General features: G+C 41.4%; 1 protein-coding gene and 1 pseudogene across 3 annotated transcripts in view; one reads left to right on the forward strand and one right to left on the reverse strand.

Annotated features, from left to right (window-relative positions):
* Window positions 1-4,351: 4,351 nt before the first annotated feature.
* Rnu6-304 (RNA, U6 small nuclear 304) lies at window positions 4,352-4,452 on the reverse strand (annotated as a pseudogene).
* A 610-nt stretch (window positions 4,453-5,062) lies between these two features.
* Nrdc (nardilysin convertase) overlaps window positions 5,063-24,372 on the forward strand; it is a 64,184-nt gene continuing 44,874 nt past the window's right edge. The window contains exons 1-2 of one of the 3 annotated variants that reach the window (XM_006238499.5): window positions 5,063-6,664; window positions 22,808-23,138. In XM_006238499.5, coding sequence (XP_006238561.1) covers window positions 6,333-6,664; window positions 22,808-23,138 — 663 coding nt within the window. In that variant the 5' untranslated portion in view covers window positions 5,063-6,332. 3 annotated transcript variants of the gene reach the window in all.

Genomic DNA, 24,372 nt, shown 5'->3' on the forward strand with positions numbered 1-24,372 from the left:
CTCATTAAAGCAGTGACTCTCACTGAGTCCAGAGCTTGACAATTCTGGCCCTTCTAGCTGGTTAACTTATCCTGGGGAATCTGCTTCCAAGGGCTGGACTTTCAGGTGGCCACTACATCCACTTAACTTTTATATGGGTTCTGGGGAGTAGAACTCTGATTCTCAAGCTTGCTATCGCTTTCAGCCCTCAATTAAAAAAAATCATTTATTAATTTTATTGCTGTTGTTGATTTTTTAAAAAATATTTTTATTGGTTATTTTGTTTATTTACATTTCAAATGTTATTTCCCTTCCCAGATTCCCCTCTGAAAACTTCCTGTTCCCTGTCCCCTGCTTCTATGAGGGTGCTCATCCACCCACCCACCCACTCACTCTCACTTCACCACCCTAGCATTCCCCTATGTTGGGGCATCAAGCCTTCACAGGACCGAGGGTCTCCCCTCCCATTGATGCCAGATAAGGCCATCCTCTGCTACATATGCAGCCGGAGCTGTGGGTCCCTCCATGTGTATTCTTTGGTTGGTGTTTTAGTTCCTGAGAGCTTTGAGGGGTCTGGTTGGTTGATATTGTTGTTCTTCCTTCAGCTCCTTCAGTTCTTCCTTTAACTCCTCCATTGGGGTCCCCGTGCTCAGCCTGATGGTTGGCTGCAAGCATCCTCATCTGTATTGGTAAGGCTCTGGCCAAGCCTCTCAGGAGACATCTATATCAGGCTCCTGTCAGCAAGCACTTCTTGGCATCAACAATAGTGTCTGGGTTCGGTGGCTGCTTATGGGGTGGATCCCCAGGTGGGGCAGTCTCTGGATGGCCTTTCCTTCCCTCTCTGCTCCACTCTTTGTCCCTGTATTTCCTTTAGACAGGAGCAGTTCTGGGTTAAAATTTTGAGATGGGTGGGTGGCCCCATCCCTCAACCAGGGGCCGTTCCTAAGCTCTAGATATGGTCTCTACAGGTCTCTCTCCCCTTTGTTGGGTATTTTAGCTAATGTCTTGGGACCGTTGGGTCTTGGGAGCTCTTGCTTTCCTGGAATCCCTCCCACCTTCTATCTCCCGTGATTATTTTGTTCCCCTCTGGTCCAATCTATTTGGAGTTCTGTAGGCTTCCTGTGAGCATCTCTTTAGGTTAGGAAAGTTTTCTTCTATAATTTTGTTGAAGATATTAGCTGGTCCTTTAAGTTGGGAGTCTTCACTCTCTTCTATACCTATTAGCCTTAGGTTTGGTCTTCTCATTGTGTCCTGGATTTCCTGGATGTTTTGGGTTAGGACTTTTTTTTATGTTTTACATTATCTTTGACGCTTGTGTTGATGTTTTCTATAGTATCTTCTGCCTCTGAGATTCTCTCTTCTATCTCTTGTTTGTTCCTCCTTCTAAGAAGGACTCTTGGTCTTCCTTCTTTTTAAACTTCATGTGGTCTGTGTTGTATCATGGGTATTCCGAGCTTTTTTCCTTTTTCTTTTTCTTTCTTTCTTTCTTTTTTTTTTTTTTTCGGAGCTGGGGACCGAACCCAGGGCCTTGCGCTTGCTAGGCAAGCGCTCTACCACTGAGCTAAATCCCCAACCCCGAGCTTTTTTCCTAATACCCACATATCAGTGAGAACAAACCACGTGTGTTCTTTTGTGACTGTGTTTCCTCACTCAGGATGATAGCTCATCAGTCATAGTGATCTACTTAGAAAATGGTTGTGATAATTCCTTCTTTTCATTTGCTCACACATTACTTAGTGAGCACCTACCACTTGTTTGAAAACATTCTAAGATTTGGGAATCCAATGAGGCACTCAACAGGCAGGCCAATGTCTTAGTGTCCAGAGTGTTCTGTGTGATGTCTGCCACTGACCCCTTTCCCTTTAGTTTCCAGATCACCAGTCAAACCTCATTCAGATCTTTTCATTACATTCATGTGCACACTGATCCTTCTTTGGGAAAACTCTCTGAAAAGGGAATATCTGTGTATCTCCATCTAGAATTATTTGTAATTATAGAGTTAAAATTTGTACGCTTCGTTTTTGGAGCTTTTTACTTAAATTTCTACACTGAAAAAGAAAGGTAAAAGTGCTAAGTTATGGAGATACTATTTTTGCCCTTGTATTAGGGCTCTCTAGAGTCACAGAACTTATAGGTAGTCTTTATATAGTAAGGGGATTTGTTGATGACTTACGGTCTGTAGTCCAACTCCCCAACAATGGTCAGCAGCAGCTGTGAATGGAAGTCCAAGGATCTAGCGGTGGCTCAGTCCCACAAGGCAGGCAGGTGAAGAAGAGAGAGAATCTTCCTTCTTCCAATGTCCTTATGTAGGTGCCCAGCAGAAGATGTGTCCCAGATTAAAGGTGAGTACCACCATATCTGGATCTGGGACTTGCTTTGTCACAGATAACCTTGAACTTACAGACCTCTTTGCCTTAGTCTCCTGGGATTTATAGCACTATGCCTCAAGATCTCCATGCCAAGATCCAGGTCAGAAACTTGCATCTCCCAGCCTCAAGATCAGGATCACAGGTGAGCTTTCCAATTCTGGATTGTGGTTCATTCCAGATATAGTCAAGTTGACAACCAGGAATAGCCACTACAATCCACCCCCTGTCAACTTGACACAAATAATGTCTCATGTCCCCAAGAAACAATAACAAGGTCATGAATATGCTTACCATGATATAACTGTTCCTCGTACAATTGCAAATGCATTTGTAAACTTACAATGGGGCAATGTCCCTGGAGAACACTCTTTTAGCATTGAAACTTAAATATCAATTGATGTTAAAGAAACTGGAAGAAAGATAAATGTGTTCTTAACAAAATAAAACAGAGACATTCATGTCACTTCATAATCCTTGTTTCTGCAACTGATTACTTGGCCTAAGCTGGTATTTATAACTCCCTTCCTCTGCTACCCATTCTGTATTCCCTCCACCCTCTGCAGTCACCTCAGCAGGTCTTTGCGCTTTTCCTGGAGGAGTGGCCCATACCTCCATTCCTGATAGGTCTGTGCCCTGTGTCATCCTGCTTGGATTAGGCTGTTGTACTTTCCCATTGGCTTTAATCATAGGACATGGTAGTACTAAGAGATGCCCTAAGGGATCTCCTGCACTCCAGACATAATCCTTCTTACTATATAGAGACTGTCCATAAGTTCTGTGACACTAGAGAACCCTGACTAATACAGAAATTGGTACCAAGAGTGTCCTGTGACAACCTGACCATGTTTTGGGGAGGACGGTAGGACTTTGGAACTTTGGGCTAGAAGAGCCATTGAGTGTTAAGAGCTCTGTGGGAGGGCTGGAGAGATGGCTCAGTGGTTAAGAGCACTGACTGCTCTTCCAGAGGTCCTGAGTTCAATTCCCAACACCCACATGGTGGCTCACAACCATCTGTAATGGGATCTGATGCCCTCTTCTGGTGTATCTGAAGACAGCTGCAGTGTACTCAAAAATAAATAAATCTTAAAAAAAAAAAAAGAGCTCTGTGGGATGTTCTGTAATAGCTTAGAAGATAATGTTGAGGACAGTGCAGAAGATGGAGGCCTGCCTTCTGAAATTTCAGAGGTAAGATTAAAGACTCTATCAGGGCTGTTGTTATTTTGATTGTGATGGTTCTGTGGTTTAGTCTAGCCGGGGCTGAAGACTCAGCTGTGATTAACAAGATACCAGAACTATTGAAGCAAAACCTTTGCATTACTAGAACTATTGATGTTGGTCAGCTGGAGCTAAGAAATTAGTGGTGATTAAGAAGAGACCAGCATCACTGAAGTGAAATCTTCTGGGAAGTGTTTTCTGAGAGCCCAAAGAAGCTATGTTCCAGAGATAGCCAAGGTTGTACCTCATGCTTTGGCTGGACTTGGTAATGTGTAAGAGTCACCCAGGTGAAGGCATGAAGGGGTTAATTGTACTGGCTGGTTTTGTGTGTCAACTTGACACAAGCTGGAGTTATCACAGAGAAAGGAGCCTCGCTTGAGGAAATGCCCTCAGGAGATCCAACTGTAAGGCATTTTCTCAGTCATCAAGGGTGGGAGGGCCCATTGTGGGTGGTGCCATCCTGGGCTTGTAGTTTTGGGTTCTATAAGAAAGCAAGCTGAGCAAACCAGGGGAAGCAAGCCAGTAGCAACATCCCTCCATGGCCTCTGCATCAGCTCCTGCTTCCTGCCCTGCTTGAGTTTCAGTCCTGATTTCCTTTGGTGATGAGCAGCAATGTGGAAGTGTAAGCTGAATAAACCCTTTCCTCCCCAACTTGCCTCTTGGTTGTGATGTTTCGTGCAGGAATAGAAACCCTGACTAACACAGCCCTTAATGTCTGCTCTTGGGGACAGAGGGGGAAAGAGACAGGAAATGTCAAAGCGTGGCATCATGGTACCAGGATACTTCAGAAAAATATGGATGAATTTGCCTATCCTATCACTCATGAGCAGGGGCCATGCTGTTCTCTGTATCGGACCAACTTTAGTATATGTCCTGCTGAATCAAGCACTCTCACTTGGTAGCTCCCACTACCTCTCTTGTAAGCTCTAAAGGGAGGGGAAATCTTTGTTCACAACTCCCAATTTCTGGCACACAGCAGTACATCACTTGTTTAGTTAAATGAATAGTGGAAGTTTCACTCTATGGAAAACCCAATGAATTGCAGTTAAGGGTATAAATTATTTTTGTCCTTAGGAAAACAAAATATATAGTTGAAGCTGAAGGTTTCTTATCTCTGGTATTTTTGCGTTGGAGAGTCAAAAAAGCACACATACACCAATCCTGTACAAAGCATAGACTGACACTTCAGGTATCTATTCAACACTTACTATTGGTGGTTTTCTGTATTGGGCAGCCACTCAAGTACTAGAGTACAGAGGAAGCTACTTTGAATGAGGACTCCAGTAGAGTTGCTTAAAAACTGGTAAACCTTTAAAAGTGTACTGAAACTAGAATATGTTAATGCTTTCCAAATACTTCTGTCCCAATTCTATTATCCTCCTCAATACTTGGCTTTCCTATCCTGTTCTGTAGTCTTAGCATTTTTAAATTTTTCTTTGAATGTACCACTTATGGTCTGTTTCTTCCCATAAGAAAGGAAACTTCAAGAAGGCAAGGGTTTTTAAATTTTTAATTAATTAAAAATTTTTTTAATTTAATTTTTGAGACAGGGTCTTAGTAGGTAAACCAGGCTAGCCTTGAACTTCTGTCTCCCTGAGTGCTCAGACTCAAGACGTAGACTACCACACCGGCAAATATTTGTGTTTTGTTTATGGCATAACTGAGGTTCAGAGGCATAACTACTAATGTATCTACTGGTGTCGTCTTTTTTGTTGTTGTTTATTCATATTCATTTCGTTTATTTCTTCCACATGGTACGATCTCATCCAATGGTGTCTATCAGCTTTTTATTGTATCTGGTCAACCGCTTTTTATTTTATATTGTGTCTGTTCCAGTCGCAACAAAGGCACTGGCAAACAACAAAACCAAAAAGCTTGGGAAAGTATCTTGAGGGTAGTAGCCTAACATGTTTTTGCTTTTCAGTAAAAGTTGGCTAAACTTAAAAGGTAGGCTGAGGACAACTCCAGTCTGTGGGGAAGCTTAAAAAAAAATCGCATACAAGAGTGAGCATATTGAAACCGATATTTTAGGCACTCTTTTGGATTTGGAGCGTGAAAAGCACCAATGGTTTGGCAGCTTACAGGATGGAAAGGTGCAATTGTTATTTCCGGTGCTTAGTGACCCCAAAAGAACAGCATCCATCTCAGGATAGGGTAAGAGAAGACTTCCGGTGTTCTGCGTTTTTAAAAGAGACTCGCTGAGTCACTCTTAAGAACAGAATGCAAAAAATACACTGCAAGTGGGTGAAGAAGATCAGCATCCACTATTGCGACTCGCTTCTGCGTCGTCCCACTGGGGAATATTTTCTCAGACCCCGAGCACTACGCGGTTTTCCAGAAACAGCTACGGACTCACGTCACAATCGCGGCAAAACTTCTCCCGTCGTCCTCCGCCTCTTTTTCTTCGCCCCGCCCACGTCAGTTTTCGAAATGCTCTCTGGGTGCGCCAGGAATCCAGCCTATTCCTATTGGTCTCTAGCCTTCCCTGCTCCTATTGGTTGTTTCTGCAAACGTGACAGCTGTTGTGCGTTGTGATTGGCTAGGATCCATAGCGTCATCGGCTGTCAGGAGGGTGGGATGAAGAAAGTCGGTGTGAGCGAGGCCGGGTTGGAGGAGGGGTTCAGGCCTGTCCTCCCCAGCGGCTGGGGCAGCAACAACGCCGGCCGCCGCCGTCGCCCCTGGGACGCGGAGGAGGAGGAGTGGCTGGAGGAGTAGGAGGAGGAGGTGGGCCTGGGGAGCGGGATGTCCAGCGCTACGACTTGCTGGTGAATGCTGAGGAGAGTCGCGGTTGCTGCAGTCTTTGCCACCGGGAGGAAGTTGCGGTGTGAGGCCGGGCGGGAGCTCACGGCTGTGGGACGAATCGAAGCACGGGGTCTGTGCGAAGAATCAGCGAAACCGTTTCCTACGCTGACCATGCCTGGCAGAAACAAGGCGAAGTCCACCTGCAGTTGCCCGGACCTGCAGCCTAATGGACAGGACTTGGGCGAGAGCGGCCGGGTTGCTCGTCTAGGAGCGGATGAATCTGAGGAGGAGGGACGGTCTCTCAGTAATGTCGGGGACCCTGAGATCATCAAGTCTCCCAGCGATCCCAAGCAGTACCGGTGAGGGAGGAGGCTCGGACTGGGGAGAACAGGGTGCGGGCTTCGGTTGGTGCTGTAGTGACTTCTGGTCTCGGTGTCTCCCGGAGGAGCAACAGGGTGTTACTACTATTCATCCCAAATGTGTGTTTGGGTGAGGTGGCCAGGGCAATTTGGAGTATACCAGGCTAGCCTCTAACTCAGAGATCTGCTTGCCTCCTCTGCCCCTCAAATGCTGGGATTAAAGGTGTGCGCCACCACCCCCGGCTATTTTTTACTTTCATTAAAGCAAGTACCAAGGTTTTCATGAGAACAGGATGAATGGTAAAGGGGAGGAGGTTGGTTGTTACAAAAGCTTGACAGTTGGCGATCTGAATTTTGGTGGAGAGGATATTTGAGATGTGTGCGTGTTATTTTTGTTCAGTCTCAATCCATAAATGTATGAGTCCCTTAAGTAAATGAGAGGTAAAACGGAGTGAGGATTACGAAGAGGATGGTGTGGCTTTAATATTAGAACTTTACAGCATCCTCTTCATAATCTTTACTCCGTTTTACCTCTCAGCTAGCTAAGATGGAGTGGCTTGTAACCATGGGTGACTAGCCAGAACTAGAATGGCTAGATAACTGCTTCCAAAACGTCTTAGAGACATCTTGGGCCTCAGTTGTATGAATGGTAGGCTTGTAAAATCCCATCTTATACAATGTTTCAATCATCTGTAATGAATGGTAACTCAATCCCGACTGAATAAACTTAAGAGTTACTTCGTTTCATAAAATATCTTGTATTTGAAACAGTTTCTATTTTCTAACAGCTTTGTTTTCCTGCTTGAGGACATTGAAACCCAGTTTTTCTCACTCAGAATTAGACAGCTAGATAGTATTGGAGCTTGTATGAAACTAGCCATCTGACACAAAACCCAGTGCAGTATGTGCTGGTATTTTATGAGGTTCTTACTCATGCTGAGTTAGAAGCCTGAGTAGTCTTAAGCCCAAATTTATTATAAGCCTGCAGTGTGTTAAAAGTAGGAAAGAATTTTAGAGATCATCTTTTCCACTCTCCCCCACTTTTATTTTGCAATCAACTGACACTCCGGTCCAAAAATCAGTGACATAGCCCCAACTTCAAGATCAACTTAATTTTCATCAGATTGTCAGGGTCAAGGTATCTTTATAAACTAGGGATAACTTTTCTTGTCAAAGATGTAGTTGTAACCTGTAAGTGAACAAGTTGGAGGTAACAACATTGTTTGATTTTTGCCTCCCAGGTTAAATTTTCAGTACAGGAGTTAGTGGGGTTTTGTTGTTTGTTGTTTGTTGTTTGTTGTTTGTTTTTGTTTTCCTGTCCATACAAAGTTACCTAGTAACAGCTAAGTGTCAGATGCTGTTCTGATTGCTTTAGATATATATTCTTTGACCTTATTTTTTGCAAATACTAAACATACGCATCAGGTTCCAAACTAGCATTTCTGCACGTTGGTTAAATATACTGCAATAAATAACTATCCAGGGTGGTATATACAAAGGTGATTAAATTTACAGTGTAGGAGGATGCAGACATTTGAAAAACTTAAACCAGGGCTGGAGAGATGGCTCAGTGCTTAAGAGCACTGACTACTCTTCCGGAGGTCATGAGTTCAATCCCAGCAATCACATGGTGGCTCACAACCATCTGTAATGAGATCTGATGTCCTCTTCTGGGCTGTCTGAAGATAGCTACAGTGTACTTATATATAATAAATAAATAAATCTTTAAAATTGCACTAAAAAATTAAAATGAGAATAGAGTATGGTAATAAAGGTGCTGAAGAGGTGGGAGAAGGACAATCAGAAGTCAGGAGACATCCTTGATCATATAGCTTGGGCTACATAGGACCCTGGCTCAAAAAACAACCTGGGGAAGGGGAAGCAAATCTAATGGAAGTATGTATGTTAAAGTAGATTAAAGAATAAAGTAGGAAATGATAAATAGAATGTCTAGATAGCTTCTTCCAAAAATGTATGAGAGAGGACTTGGACCTGAGCTGGTTGAATGGGTACTTGTAAGATCCCTTCTAATCTTCCAGTGTCCCAATCATCTGTAATGAATGGTGACTCAATCCCCACCTGAATAAAGTTCTGGGCTAGCTTGTGGTACAAGGAAGACAAAAGATAATGCAACTGATGTATCGGTGACATACAGCTTTAATCCTAGTTCTTAGGAGGCAGAGGCAGGTGATCCCTGAGTATGAGGCCAGCCTGCTCTACAAAGGGAGTTCAGGAAAGCTAGGGCTATACAGAGAAACCCTGTCTCAAAAATAAGTAAGTAAATAAGTAAGTAAGTAAGTAAATAAATAAATAAAACCAAGCAGAAAACAGCCTCCCCCCTCCAAACACCCAGAAATACAACAACAAAGATGTTTAAAAGCTACTTTGAGTAAATTGTCACATTTGTGTGTTGGCCTTTGTTAAATCATGGGTCTTTTTGTCCACCTTTATCTTTTTTTTTATGTATTCAAGTTTCAAATTGACAACCTTCCCCCACTCCCACCCAGACTCTTGCTAGCTTTTGCTGGATTGGAACTCACTATGTAGACTAGGTTGAGTCAAACTTGGGAGAGCTCTACCTCTGCTTTCTGAGTGCTGTGGTTCTAGGCATGCACCACCACATCTTTTTCCAATTTGACTTTTGAAAACGTTTTTTGTTTTTGTTTTTAATTTCTGTTACTTTAAAATAAAGGTGAAGTTGGGCAGTAGTGGCCCATTCCTTTAATGCTAGCACTCGGAAGGCAGAGGCAGAGAGGTAGGCAGGATGGATCTGTGAGATCCAGGACAGCCTGGTCTACAAAGTGAGTTCCAGGACAGCCAGGACTGTTAAGCAGAGAAACCCTGTCTCAAATAAGTGGAAAACTTCAGAACTAGATCTTTAATTTCTGTGAATTTTTGTGTTCAGAAACAAACATATCAAGTGTCTGTAGCTTCTAGAACTAAATTACATTTCTAATACTTGCATATAGATGTTGACTTGTAGGACACCTTTCTAGCCAAATGGATTCTTTGCATTGTTTCTGTAGAGCTCTGTCCATGATCCGTTACAGGACATAGCCATCAGGTTAAGTGTTTGGAGTATGTGAATGAGCACCAGACCTGTTCAGAGGAATATTGTGGTGGAATAATGCTGTCAAAGACACATCAGCTTACATTTATTAAGAGTCTGGGGTTGGGGATTTAGCTCAGTGGTAGAGCGCTTGCCTAGGAAGCGCAAGGCCCTGGGTTCGGTCCCCAGCTCCGAAAAAAAGAACCAAAAAAAAAAAAAAAAAAGTCTGCAGAATTTTATTTCTCTCTGCATATAATTTGTATTTAGCCTTTTTGAAATGTTAGTAATACCTCCAGGACTCCTTCAGGATTACATTTACTTAGTATTTAGTGTGTATGTGTACACACACATATGTGAATTGCAAGAGAGGAGAGGTCAGGACAACTACAGTAGTCAGTTCTCTCCAGTCACTGTACAAGTGCTAGGGATTGAACTCAGATTGTTGTGCATGATGGCAAGTGGTTTTACCCACTGAGCAAATTTACCAGCCCTTATTAAGTTTTTAAGTGGTTGCTTAAATACCAGGAAAGTGTTAATCCCCCCTTTCTTTTTCTCTGTTCCTCTGAGCAGGTCTAGTGTTCATTCACATACTCCAAACACTTAACCTGATGGCTATGTCCTGTAACTGATCATGGACAGAGCTCTACAGAAACAATGCAAAGAATCCATTTTGGCTAGAAAGGTGTCACACAAGTCAACATCTTACTCAAATCGTTATTGGTTAGAATAGATGTTCTAGATGGATGATGATACTTCTCTAACAGTGCATAATGCTGGGGAGCTTAGGTTGACTCAAACAAGGATGAAAGACTTTGTTGTTTAATCTTTCTGTTTCTATGGGGGATGGAAAACAAACATGAAAAAGTAGTCCCTTCTAATCCAAATGTTGCTTACACTGTTAGAAGTAATATTCACATTTATTTTTGTGTATGTGATGGGGAAGGCAGTGCATGTGCCACAGTGTGTGTGTGTGTGTGTGTGTGTGTGTGTGTGTGTGTGTGTGTAGACCAGAGGACAACTTGCAGAGTTGGTTCTGTCCTTCCATCTTGTGGGTTCTGGGGGTTGATCTCAGCCCAGAAGGTTGGTCAGGCTGGTCATGTACCCTTCACCTTCTGAGACAGCCTACTGGCCTGGTTATTTTAGTAAGTTCTCAGTATACTTATTATAGGAAGTAAAGCACTGATTGTGTTTACTGTTACATGCTACTGAACAGAAAGGCACAATACAATAGTTGCATTGAGGACACTAACGTCTGCTAACTTGCTAGTTTAGAAGTGAGGTGGCTCACTCAGGAGCAGAAACTATAGATGAATCCAAGTCATCAGAAAGCAGAGATATCAAAAATTAAGAGAACATTTCCCTTTGTATTGAATGGTAAGAACATGGGCTTTTTTGCTGAGGTTGTGTGTGTGTGTGTGTGTGTGTGTGTGTATATATATATATATATATATATATATATATATATTTTACTAATACCCAATGCTTAATAAGTGCTTCATTGAATATGTAAGGGATTAATTTTCATTTTATATATGCATACAGATTAATGGTGCAATCATAGTTCCTTACAGTTATAAAACAAATCATTGTGTAGTTATTTATATTAAAGTTTAGGAACTTTGAAACATTCCATTTCTTGGTCTGATACCTGACTCTAATCCCCTTAAAATTTTTGTTTGTTTAGTTTGGGTTTTTAAATTTCATGTGTATGACTGTTTGCCTGAATGTATGTATGTGGACTATGTGCATATCTGGGGCCTTAGAGGTCAGAAGAGAGCATAATGTAGGGCGGTGTTGTCTGAAGTGGTAGTCAGGGAGCAGATTCTGAAATGGGATGCAATGGCTGTCACGTGTAAAGTATGGCCGCTTCAGTCTCTGTGTATTTAGTTTCTAAGCTATGTGACCTTGAGCAAGTTAATATTCCTAAGGCTCAGGACCTTGAGACATAGCAGAACAATCCTAAGCAATTGAAATAGAAACTGAACAGTCAGGAGGAACCAAAAGGAAGCCTTAATGAAGACCCACTGAGAGCACACGTTAGCAGGGAGCCATTGCCAGTGATCCTGATTTCTTGATACTGTAGTAACGGAAGATTGAAGTCTTTTAGAGACCTAAGAAATTGTTCTTGGTGAAAATAATTACAGAGGAATGATAAGGAGGCAGAGGCTGGCCATGCTGCACTGCTTTAATTATGAATGGGAAGCATGAAATTGAGGTTACCAGGGAGATGTTTTTCAAGATTTTAAAAAGCCTGCCTGCCTGTCTGCCTGCTTGTCCACCTACCTGTCTACCTAAGCTCAGTGTGTAACCCAAGATGGCTTTGAACTTCTGATTTTCCTAACCCTACCTCTCAAGTGCTAGGATTATAGGCGTATGCTCCAGCACCCAGTTTATGCAGTGCTGGGGCTCAAACCCATAGCCTTGTGTGTGCCAGACAAACACTACCAAATGAGCTATACTCCTAGCCTCCTAAGAAGATTAAACCAATCATTTTTCATGTGTATGGGTATTTTACCTGCATGCCTGCATGTGTATTTGTGTACCACATGTATTCCTGGTGCCCACAGAGGCCGCTTCAAATCTGGAACTGCAGTTACAGGCAGTTGTGAGCTACCACAAGGGTAATGGGAACTGAATTCAGATCTCTGGAATAAGCAGCCAGTGCTCTTAACTGCAGAACCATCTCTATCCCAAGAAGATAGTTTAAAGTGGAAGGGATGAGAACTTTTAGGATAAAGCATTGCCTAGAGTAGAGGGAGAACTGTTTCAGAGTGGAAGAGATGACATGTATGGTGCTTAAAGAGTTTGAAGGTGAAGATGGTCTTCAGATGGTTGGGAAATAACAAGATACATAGTATCTATGGACATATTGGTTTTGGAGGAAGGAGTGAGTAAGCTGGAGAAAGTATAAGAAAAGCTGCAGCCTGTACACAGGTGATGGAAGCCGATTCACTCCCCTATAGGCATGGCGATGTGTTTAAGTGGCTGACTACATAGGGGAAGCAGAGGCAGGTATGAAGAGAACTTAGGATTGGCTGTGCTGCTTAATCTTTTGTCAGCCTAACAGACTAGGGTCCTGTGAGAGGAGAAAACTGCTATTGAGAGAATGTTTGTAGGAAAGTCTGTGGGGCATTTCTTTAGGTTAATGATTGTTACAGGAGGATCCAGTTCACCGTGGGCAGGTAGCCCTGGGCTGTATGCATGAGCAGGCCTAGGGGGGGCAAACCAGTAAGCTGTGGTTCTCTATTGTCCCTGCTTTAGTTTCTTCTCTCAGGTTCCTGCTTAACCTTGGACAGTAAGCTGGACATGATGGACAGTAAGCTGTACCATGAAATAAACCCTTTCCACTTTTAAATTGTTTTTGGTTACGTTGTTTATTATTACAGCAATAGAAAGCAAACTAGAACAGAGTAGTCTACTAGAGTGGACTACTGCTGTGATAGACCTGATCATGTTTTGAAAGGGTCATGGCAGTGTTTGGAACTTGGGTTGGAAAAGCCTTTGTATGTCCAGAGATTAATGGGCTGTTCTGGGGGATCTTGGATGATAATGTCGAGAGAGGTGCAGATGATAGGGGTCTGGCTTGTGAAGTTTCAGAGGGAAGTTTGAGAGTCCCCCAGAGACTCTCTTGGGGCTATTTGTGTGATATTTTGAATTAAGAACCAGTGGTTTTGGTTAGCTGGGGCGTAAGAATCAGCTTTGATTAAAAACCAGTGAAGGAAAGTCATTGCTTTAGTGGGGCAGTTGATGCTAGTTAGCTGGTGCTGAAGTATCAGCTGTGATTAATCTGAGACCATCACTGAGGTGAGATCTTCTGGGAAGTGTTTCCTTAGGGTCAGTACCCAGAAACTGTAGTCCGATGGCTGAGATTGCTCATCATAAGCTTATAGTCAAACTGAGTAGTGTGTTACAGAATCCCACTTGATATTTTGAGGGCTTGAAGGGTTGTGGATTGGCGCCATGTGACAGGTCAAAGTCCCCGATGAGGTCCAGGAGGCCATTGGTCGAAGGTTCAGCCTCAGTTGCAGTGGAGACCCCAGGATATTGGAGATGGGTGAAACATGGGACTACTACCAAGAACTGTAGCAGCTGTGGAATGGAGCCAGCCTGAGCCTGTGAGATAACCTTTGTGTGCTGTGAATGACAGTCAGAAAAGTGGGCTGCCCAAACACACTACAGCCCAGGAAATCATGATTGAATACCATGCCTTCTGAGCTACAGGGTTTAATTTACAGTGCTGGATGTTGGTTTTGCTGTGATTTAATTGTAGCTGCCCTGGTTCCAAGAGGGAACTTTTGGAATAAGAAATATGTAACTTGACATTCGCCAACTGTCACCTGTCATCTTCTGTGTTCTCTGCATCAGCTAGCAAACTTCTTTTTTTTCTTTTTTCTTTTTTTTCGGAGCTGGGGACTGAACCCAGGGCCTTGCGCTTGCTAGGCAAGCGCTCTACCACTGAGCTAAATCCCCAACCCCAGCTAGCAAACTTCTATCAGTGTCCTGCTCCTCTTTCTATTGCTGTGATAAACGCCATGACTTACAATTGAGATTTTGGATTTTTAAAGAGAGGTTGGATATTTTAAAGAGAAAAATTTTAAAGCCTGTGGGACTTTGAAAGTTATACCATGTTTTGTATTGTTATATTAACATGAGATCTTACAGATAAACAAAGGAAAGGTTACATTTTATTGATGTATTTGTTTGTCAAGTTGATAAGGGGATCAGCTTTGCGGGTTAGGTGTTTTTTTCCCCCAACTTAGTGCAAGCTGGGGTCTTTGGGAAGAGGGAAGGAACTCCATTGAGAAAGTGCATCCATCAAATTGGCCTGTAGGAAAGTTTATGGGCCTTTTCTTGATTCATAATTGATGTGTGAGGATCCAGTCCACTGTGGGCAGTACCACCCTGGGCAGGTGGTCCTGGGTTGTATAAGAAAGCAGGCTGTTGAAGCCATGGGGGCAAGTCAGTAAGCAGAGTTCTTCCCTGGTCTGTGTTTTCTTCCTCCAGATTCCTGCCTGGACTTCCCTTCATGATAATAAGCTGCAAGATGAAATAAACCCTTTCCTTTTCAAGTTGTGTTTATCATAGCAATAGAAAGTAGAGGAGGACACTGATAGACATTTGCTAGCTGATGCAGAGAACGCCAAGTCAGAATTTCTGGATTCCTTGAGTGACAGTAGCATAAGGAGAATGATGTTTTAAGATGAATCTGAGGGCTACTGGTTAAGACTGGTTTAAGAGGTAGAGACACGTGTGTACTGACACAAATGACACCTGTCTTTCTCTAAGTACTGTGCTCCCCTCTTTTCTTTTTCAGACTTTTGTTCTCTCCCTCTTTTCCTCTCCTTTCTTCTCTCCTCTCCCCAACCTCCTCCTCCTCCTCCTCCTCTTCCTCCTCTTCCTCCTCCTCCTCCTCCTCCTCTTCCTCCTTCTCCTCTTCTTCCTCCTCTTTTTTTTAAGCCAGGGTTTCCCTATGTAGCTCTGGCTGCTAGAACTCACTCTGAAGACCAGGCTGGCCTCAAAGTCAAAGAGATCCTCCTGCCTCTGCCTCTTGAGTGCTGAGATTAAAGGCATATGCCATAACACCTGGATTTTTTTTAACTTTTAAATTAAAAAATATTTTGTGTGTTTGAGTGTTTTGTATGTACATATGTCTGTGCACTGTGTGCATGCCTGGTGCTCACATAGGCCAGAAGCATTTTGGATCTTCTGGAACAAAGTTCAAGGCAGTTGTGAGCTGCATGTGTGTGCTAGGAACCTAATTCATCCCCTCTGGAAGCAGCAAGTGCTCTTATCCACTGAGCCATCTTTCCAGCCCTTCGATTTTCTTTTAGCTGTTTCCCTACTAACTCAATTTAATAAATGACTGTAGGCTAAAATTTCATGAACACAGAGAACCTTTTTGCTTTAGTCACTCTGTGCCTAGCACATTATAGATTCTTTAATAACATTTATAGAGTATATGAATACATGACTACTAGGCATTTTTATAGAACTCTTAGTAATACTTTTTCCAGAAATTTCATAGATTAAATTTTTATCTGGCTAATTTAAAAAAAAACTACCTTTATTTCCTAGAAAACAAATATAAACAAGCAAGTTACACAATAAGAAGTACAGATTATAGGAAATAATAGCCCATGGCAATGTTGTATATGTAATTTATTGAAGCTTGTGTTTAGCTTATAACAAGTAGTTACATATTAACTATTTATGTTAAAGCTACTTAGTGATATTTGTATAAGGTTATTGTTTGGTTGCTTTTTTGAACTAGGGTATCATTATTTAGACTTTGCTGACCTGGAACTCACTGTGGAACCCAGGCTGGTCTCCCTTCACCTTGTGATTCTCCTTGCTGCTGGGCTCACCACTGTGTCAACCAGCTGCAGCATGGTTTGTGTAGTAGTGAGAAGTTGACAATAGTTCTCATCACTGAGTGTAAAGGATCATGCTATGATACAGTTGTGCAGTGGAGATAATTGAAGCCATAAAACGAAATACTTCTTTGTTCCTTCTTTCCTGCCTTCCTTTTTTCTTTTTATTAATTTTGAGACTGAGTCTGGAGTTGCTGTGTAAACCAGGCTGGCTTTGAAGTAATGGCAGTATGCCTGAGAGCTGGGGTTAGCAGTGTGAGTCACTATCCATGGAGGGTGTGCTTTATGTACTGACATAGAAAAATGTCTTATAACTTATTGTTGAGTTACAACTAGTAGTCAAGCAAAATATTACATAATTTTACTTTTAAAAGGAAAAACCTGGGCTGGAGAGATGGCTCAGCGGTTAAGAGCACCCGACTGCTCTTCCAGAGGTCCTGAGTTCAATTCCCAGCAACCACATGGTGGTTCATAACCATCTGTAATGGAATCCGATGCCCTCCTCTGGTGTTTCCGAAGACGGTGACTAATATAAATAAAATAAAATCTTAAAAAAAAAAAAAAGGAAAAACCTGCTAAAACAGCACCTTTATTCTTAACCTAAAATACATTTTTAGAGCTTCTGTATTCTTTGATTTTTAGTAGTTAAAAGATGTTAAATAACAATAAATAAATACAATTATGTGGTCATTGTAGGAAATTTGGATAACAAAGAAAAAAGTCTAAAGGGTTCCACAATCATATTTATTATTAACCATCGAGTAACTTTTGTGTGTTTTTTCTAAGCATTTGTAATTTGTCTATTGGGCTGGGGGATGTACTTAAGTCTAAGCATGCATGGGTTTTACGTTGACATAGTATCTCACCAAACCAAAAGCTGGACCATTTTGGTTAGGTTGGCCAGCAGTGAAGTTCCTGCTCTCTGTCCTTGTGAAGTTCTTGTCTCTGTCCTCCGTTGTTGGGGTCACAGGCATGTGTAAGCATGTCTGGCTTTTTATATGAGTACTGAGGATTTGAGTTCATAACCTCTTACCCACTGTTAATCTTTTCTGCTTGTATTCAGTATACTATTATATATATATTACTTATAATAATCTTAAAATTAATAGTCAATAATCCTTTCTATTTTTTTCTTTTCTCTTTTGCATTCTGAGGTTTCAGTTATATTTTGGCTAAACTTCAAAAACATTAAATAAAATTGTCATGTTGTATACCACTCAGAGTACAGTGATGAAATCCCATCCTTTTGTGTTGTATGCTGTGTAAGACATGGATCATCGTTTGTTCAGCACTGTTCTCCCCTTGGTAGCATAGTCTAGGGTATCAGATACATACAGTTGATATCAAGCCTTGGACAGGGCACCACTGTACAGCACAGTTTTTCCATTTTCTTTATTTGTGTGCAGGGTATGAGTGGGGCTCAGTATACTTTGGTGAGTGTGTGGGGCTTCGGGTCTTCCATTGTGTGGCTCCTGAGGATTGAGCTGAGGTCATCAGGCTTTGGCAGTAAATGCCTTTATTCTCTGAGCCATCTCACTGGCCCCTTGATTATTCTTTATAGCTTCTAGATTTAGTGTGTGGTTGTGTAAAATTTCTTCTCTCATAATCCTTTTTTTCTGAAACATTTTAAAAACATTCTACTTAGCTCTATAATACACATATATAGTATATATAAATAGACACTATCTTATCACAAAGTGCTGGAGTAAGATGCATGGACATCTGTATTTTTTCCCACTCTTATTGTTTAATCAGGTACAGATGACTGCTTCATTTGAGACTTTAAAGTTTTGGGTATACTTTTTAGATGCATTTGATATGTACATTTTGTATATACAAAATTTGCTGCTCATGACTTTTACAAAACCAGCTATTAGATTTTAAATAGCTTTTAAATTAGAAATGCATACAACATTCTGATCATGGTTTCCCTTCCCCCATCTCCCAGGTCCTCTTCCACCTCCTCGTCTATCAATGTTTCCTGTGTTTCTCTCTTTAGAAAACAGGCAACTACAAAACAAGCCAGAATTAACAACAACAACAAAACACACACACACACACACACACACACACACACACACACGCACACCATATAAAAACAGGAAATTGAAAACCAAGTAAAAGACTGGTGAGATAAAAAAAAAAGTCCAAATAAAACAATATGAGGCAAAAAAATCTGCAAGAGTATTGAGTTCATTTTGTATTGGCCATCTACCCTGGGACTAAGGCTTACCCTTAAGTGTGGTTTATATACCCTATGAGACTCGGTTGGAGAAAAGTGATTTTTTTCTCTGTAAGCAGTTGTCAGTTGGAGTTAGCTTCTTGGTTAGAGATGAGAAACTGTTCACTTCCCTCTCTCAGCACTGGGACCCCCGTCTGGCTTGAACCTGTGTCGGTCCTGCACTCACCACAGTCTCTTGTGAGTTCGTATGTGCTTTATTACTGCTGTGTCTGGGTGACCTGTTTCACTGGCTCTTACAATCTCTTTTCTTCCTCTTCCACCTTCCTCTTCCATGAAGCTCCCAGAGCCCCGAGGGGAGTGCTTTGATGAGATACTTCATTTAGAGCGCTATGAATACCAGTCAGTAGGTGTGAAGGCTCTAGTTAGGCACCAGCTAGACTTCTCTGAGTTGTTTAATTATCAGGCCCCCTTGGAAGTGACATTCACTTTTTTTTAAGTAAAAATTTTAAATTGTACTTGTTTGCACACATGTGTGTGTCCACGTGTGAATGAGCACACACTCTTGACAGGTTAGAGGACAACTTGTGGAAGTCAGTGCTCTCCTTTTGCCATATGGGTCCTGGAGATCAGTCTTCAGGTTGTCAGGCTTGATGGCGAGCATGTTTACCCACAGAGCCATTTCTGGCAGCCTCAACTTTTTTTTTTATTTGTCTTTGAAACATTGTTTCATTATGTATCCCAGACTAGCCTTGAGGTAGGCTCCTCCTGTTTTTCCCTCCTTTGGGATAGGGTTACCAGACATGAACCAATACACTTGTCTATTAACATTGTTTTGTGTATTCAAGCAACTAGTTTTTAAATATTTGGTATTTGCCAGATGATGGCATATATGGGAGGAAAAAATCCTCTGTAACATTCTAATGAGGCAGACATAAAAGAAAATGTAAAAAGTGGTGATCAGGGGTTGGGGATCTGGCTCAGTGGTAGAGCGCTTGCCTAGGAAGCGCAAGGTCCTGGGTTCGGTCCCCAGCCCCGGAAAAAAAAGAGAAAAAAAAAAGTGGTGATCAATGTTGCAAACACATTTAAACTAAGATTAAAAAGAATATAGTTTGAATGTTGTGCTATGGAGTGGTAAGGAGACACATTTCTTAAAGTGGTACATTTCAGCACAGACTGCCTTGCAGATGGCTGTCCTTGGCATGGAATCTTTTCTCATCTGTTTTTTTCCTTTGAGCTCAAGAACTAGGATTTGCTTCTATTTTCCTTGTGTGTTTCCTTTCCTTCCCAACACTATTTTAAAGAATTTGGTGCATTCTTCCATTGCTTTGCTTAGTAAACCTTCAACAAAGGTTTCATCACATAAAGTCTAACGGATGCTTATGTACTTGCTTGCCTTTTGGCTTTCTTGAATGGCATTCATGTGGTTGTCTTTTGTGACTTTCTTTTTCCCTTATTATGTTCTGGATTACCCAGTTTAGTAGCTTGTTGCTAAATATGTTTTCTTGCTCTATAATAAGCCACCCTAGGGAGGACAGCTACTGCGTGACTCAATCACGGTTTATCCTTCTGATGTCAGTAGATTTTTTAATTCTTTTCAGGTTGATTAATGTCTTCATCAGAGTTCTGTTGCTGAGACACCATGAGCACAGCAACTCTTTTTTTTTTTTTTCTTCAGAGCTGGGGACCGAACCCAGGACCTTGCACTTGCTGGGCAAGCGCTCTACCACTGAGCTAAATCCCCAACTCCTGAGCACAGCAACTCTTATTATAAAGAAAACACTTAATTGGAGCTTGCTTACAGTTTCAGAGGCATAGTCCATTCTAGTCATGCTGGGGAGCATGGCAGCAAGGGAGATGCGGTGCTAGAGAAGTCACTGAAAGTTCTGCATTCAGACCAACAGGCAGCAGCGAGAGAGAGCCACTGGGCCCACCCCTCGTGACACACTCGCTCCAACAAAGCCACACCTTCTAATCCTTTCCAGTAGTGCTACTCCCTACCTATTGACCAAGTATTCAAACCTATGAGCCTGTGGAGGCCATTCTCATTCAGTCACCTCAAGTAATAATTGAGCTTGTCCCAAGCCTTTCTGTACATTTTATGTATTGATCTGAAACTTAGACTTTTTTTTGGTGGTGAGGGAAATTCATACACTATCATATATTTACATCTGTGGTTTTTTGTAACTTAATTTGTGAAATCTATGGTGTTAATGGCCATTTCTGCTTCCCAAATTTTGTGATTTTATTCCCAAATACAAAATCTAACCACTAACTGTTCTTTATTGTTTAAAAATGATTTTGATACACATCTTTCTTCTTCTGTCTGTGTGGATGTGCATGCCGTGGGAGCAGAGGAAGACTTGGATGTCAGTCCTTGCTTCCGGCTGGTTTGATACAGAGCTTCTTGTTGCTCCTGAGTATGCCAGGCTGTCTCTTCCTCCCACCTCACCACAGAAGCACCAGGATTACCGACTCTGGAGATCTAAACTCCAGCCTCACACATGTGTATATCGTGTTTTACCCACGGAGCCATCTCCTTAATGTGCAGAACCTTTTGAACCTCAAGGATTGGTGAAAAGTATTTTGTTTCAGAGACTTTCTCTGATTATCTCCTAGGATCTTACAAGAATATTCTGTGTTTATCTATCATTCTTTTTTTTTTTTTTTCTTTTCTTTTTTTCAGAGCTGGGGACTGAACCCAGGGCCTTGCGCTTGCTAGGCAAGCGCTCTACTGCTGAGCTAAATCCCCAGCCCCTTATCTGTCATTCTTAATTTGATGCTTTTGTTACCATTACCAAACACTGGTCTTCCACTTTTTCTTTTGTTTTTTTTTTTTGTAATGTAGCATGACGTCTGACACACAGAGTTGTTAAACAGGTGTTTATTGAGTGAACACATAAAAGACTAAAGAGTAAAGGGAACAGGCTGTCACAGACATCAGGTCATCAAATGATAACATAGTTTTACTAAATAAGAGGAATTTTCCTACAGGGCTACAAGTCTGTGGGAGTTTTTTTTTTTTTTTTTTAAGAGATAAAGCTCAATTATTCTTTCATACTCTAAAAGCAGTTTTGGAGACCTGTACAATGTCGAATGTATTTTGTGGAAGCACAGTTAACACAGTTAGGTCTATATTTATATTTGTGTGGCTGTGCTATGCTGCTGACCTAGCATGGCTGCTTTGAATATGAAGAGCTGTTTTCCCAGGCTGTCTTCTATTTTGTTAGAATCTTTATTTCTAAACTAAAGGACTAGAAGAGGTGGTTGTGTCATGTGCTTCTAAATTTTTTAAAAATTAATTATTCATTGGTTGAGACAGGTGTTTTCTATGCTGTATGTTCTAGGCTGTATTGAATTCAAGAACTGATGATTCTCTGCCTCAGTCTTCCCAGTACCAGGATAGCAGGCATGAGCTGCTACACCTGGCTTTTATTTTGAGTGCTAGGGGTTAAACTAGCGCCTTACATATAACAAGCAAATGGTCTAGAATACTCTGCACACCATCTCCAACCCTATAAACCTGTACTTTGAATGTGTAAATGTATTTTATGATTAAAAACCTCAAAGAACATAAACAAGACAAAGTGTGTTTCTTAATTTCTTTCTAGATAAAGAGAGAAATTTTGCTTTCAAGTTTCCTTCCCCAGATCAACCAACTTGATTAATTACAATTGTGGTAGACTTTTCTGGTTTGTGGAACATTCAGCCTAAGACCCTCAGTGGATGCTTGAAACCATGAATAGTAACAAACCTATGTATATTAGACATATGTATAAAATGTAATGCCCTTTCTATGTTTACTCTTAGTAAAATGAGAGTAGCATTTGCAGTTTGAGGCCACAATTTCATGGCTACGAGATTTAGCCTTACTGTAGACCTCTTGGACTACTTCAGCATTTTTTTTCCCTTACAGGAGACACTTTATGGCTTTTCTTTGGTGTGTCCAGAACTAGCATTACCTGTCGAGCTTTGAAGGTCATTGTTAAGTAATTAAAGTTTACTTCTGAATTCAAGCACTGGGAGACCATTAATGTTCATCTGTTAAAATTGACAGCTATTGCTGGATATGGTGGTGCATACCTTTAATCTTAGCACTAGGGAGGCAGAGTCAGGCAGATCTCATATGTGAGTTCAAGGCCAGCCTGGCCTACATAATGAGTTCCAGGACGGTCAGGACAGGGCAGATAAACCCTGTCTCAAAAACCCAAGTCAAACCAAACTGAAGCCAAAAAAGAACAGAAACCTGACAACTATTAAGTGACTAAGATTGTGTGTATACCATATCCAAATGTATATTTATAACTTAGGATATATAATCATTATCTTGATGAAATCTTTACTCATGCCCTGACTGGAAGGAGTGGTGCACAATTTAAAATATATTAATTCGTATGTTTACACCATGGTTGAGTGTGAATAACTGAAACTTGGGGAAATGGGGGTACTTATGTAGTATCCAGTGTGTTTGTTACACATAGTGGGGGTTCTTCTTACTGAGTAGTTGAATCAAAATGCTTTGTTGTTTTTTTCTTTTACCCCAGATACATCAAATTACAGAATGGCTTGCAGGCTCTTTTGATTTCAGATCTAAGTAATGTGGAGGGTAAAACAGGAAATGCAACAGATGAAGAGGAAGAGGAAGAAGAGGAAGAGGAGGAGGGGGAAGAGGAAGAGGAAGAGGAAGAAGACGACGACGATGATGATGATGAAGACTCTGGAGCTGAGATACAGGATGATGATGAGGAAGGCTTTGACGATGAAGAGGAATTTGATGATGATGAACATGATGATGATGATCTTGATAATGAGGAAAATGAACTGGAAGAACTGGAAGAGCGGGTGGAAGCCAGAAAGAAAACCACTGAGAAACAGGTGTGAGTCATGTCTGTACTGTCTTTCTCATTTGAGGCCTCTTTGGGGTAACGATGGAACTTGTATTTTATCTCTTAGTAGTAAAAAGGAAGTATGTAGCTTCCTTTTGAAATCAAATCTTTTGATTTTTAAGTCAGTGATTATTCTATATAAAGATTCTATTTTGAAAAAATTTGCTCTAGTTATAAAAGTGACTTACTATAGAAACAAAAGAAAACAAAAATATGTAAAAATCACTCATTAGAGTTAAAAATGGCAATAATTGAATTCATACGTAGTATGTATGTTATATGTTTTTAAAAATGTCAGGAGGTGGGGTTGGGGATTTAGCTCAGTGGTAGAGCGCTTGCCTAGCAAGCGCAAGGCCCTGGGTTCGGTCCCCAGCTCCGAAAAAAAGAAAAAAGAAAAAAAAAAAGAGAGAAAAAAATGTCAGGAGGTGAGACTTCGTACAATTCTTAGCTGAGGCTAGAGGAATAAGAGGAGTACCCTGAGTGCTAAGTTAGCTCGTGGGTAGTTCCTGTGGGGAGAATTGAATTCGATCTCACCTGTGTGAAAGTAATCAGGGACGTTTAGGCGAGAGAGTTGAACTTAAGCATCAGTGAATTGGTATGTGAGTGTTGATAGGGAGATTGCCTCAATATATCTTTTGGAATGCTCCGTTTCACAGGAGGGAGCTCCTGTATCGGAGGGTAGGTAACGTTTGGAGATATTACAGTAGACTGACCAGAAGATATTTGATAAAGTTAGTTTCTTTCTTGACTTGTTTTACTTTTTTGAGATAGAGTGTGATGTAGCCTAGACTAGTCTTGAACTTTGTGTAGAGTGGATGACTTTGAACTCCTGATCCTCCAGACCAGTGGTTCTCCATCTTCCTAATGCAGTGACCCTTATGTTGTGGTGACCCCCAACTATAAATTATTCTTGTTGCTGCTACTTTACAACTGTCATTTTGGTAGTGTTGTGATTCATAACGTAAATATTTTTGGAGATAGAAGTTTGCCCAAGGGGTCATGACTCACAGGTTGAGAACCACTGCTCCAGACTCAGCTTCTCAAGTGCTGAGATTACAGCATGAAAAGCATGCTCAGCTTAACATTGAATATCAACACATCAGCATGGTAGAGTCTTCATATAGGATTCATTGCTAGATTATTGATTTAGATCTCAAAAGAATTCTTAAAAAGTGGTTAGCCCATGGGACCAACAAGAAAGCTCAGTGTGTAGAGGTGCTTGC

This window comes from Rattus norvegicus, chromosome 5, assembly GCF_036323735.1.
Source record: "Rattus norvegicus strain BN/NHsdMcwi chromosome 5, GRCr8, whole genome shotgun sequence".
NCBI classification, from domain to species: domain Eukaryota; kingdom Metazoa; phylum Chordata; class Mammalia; order Rodentia; family Muridae; genus Rattus; species Rattus norvegicus.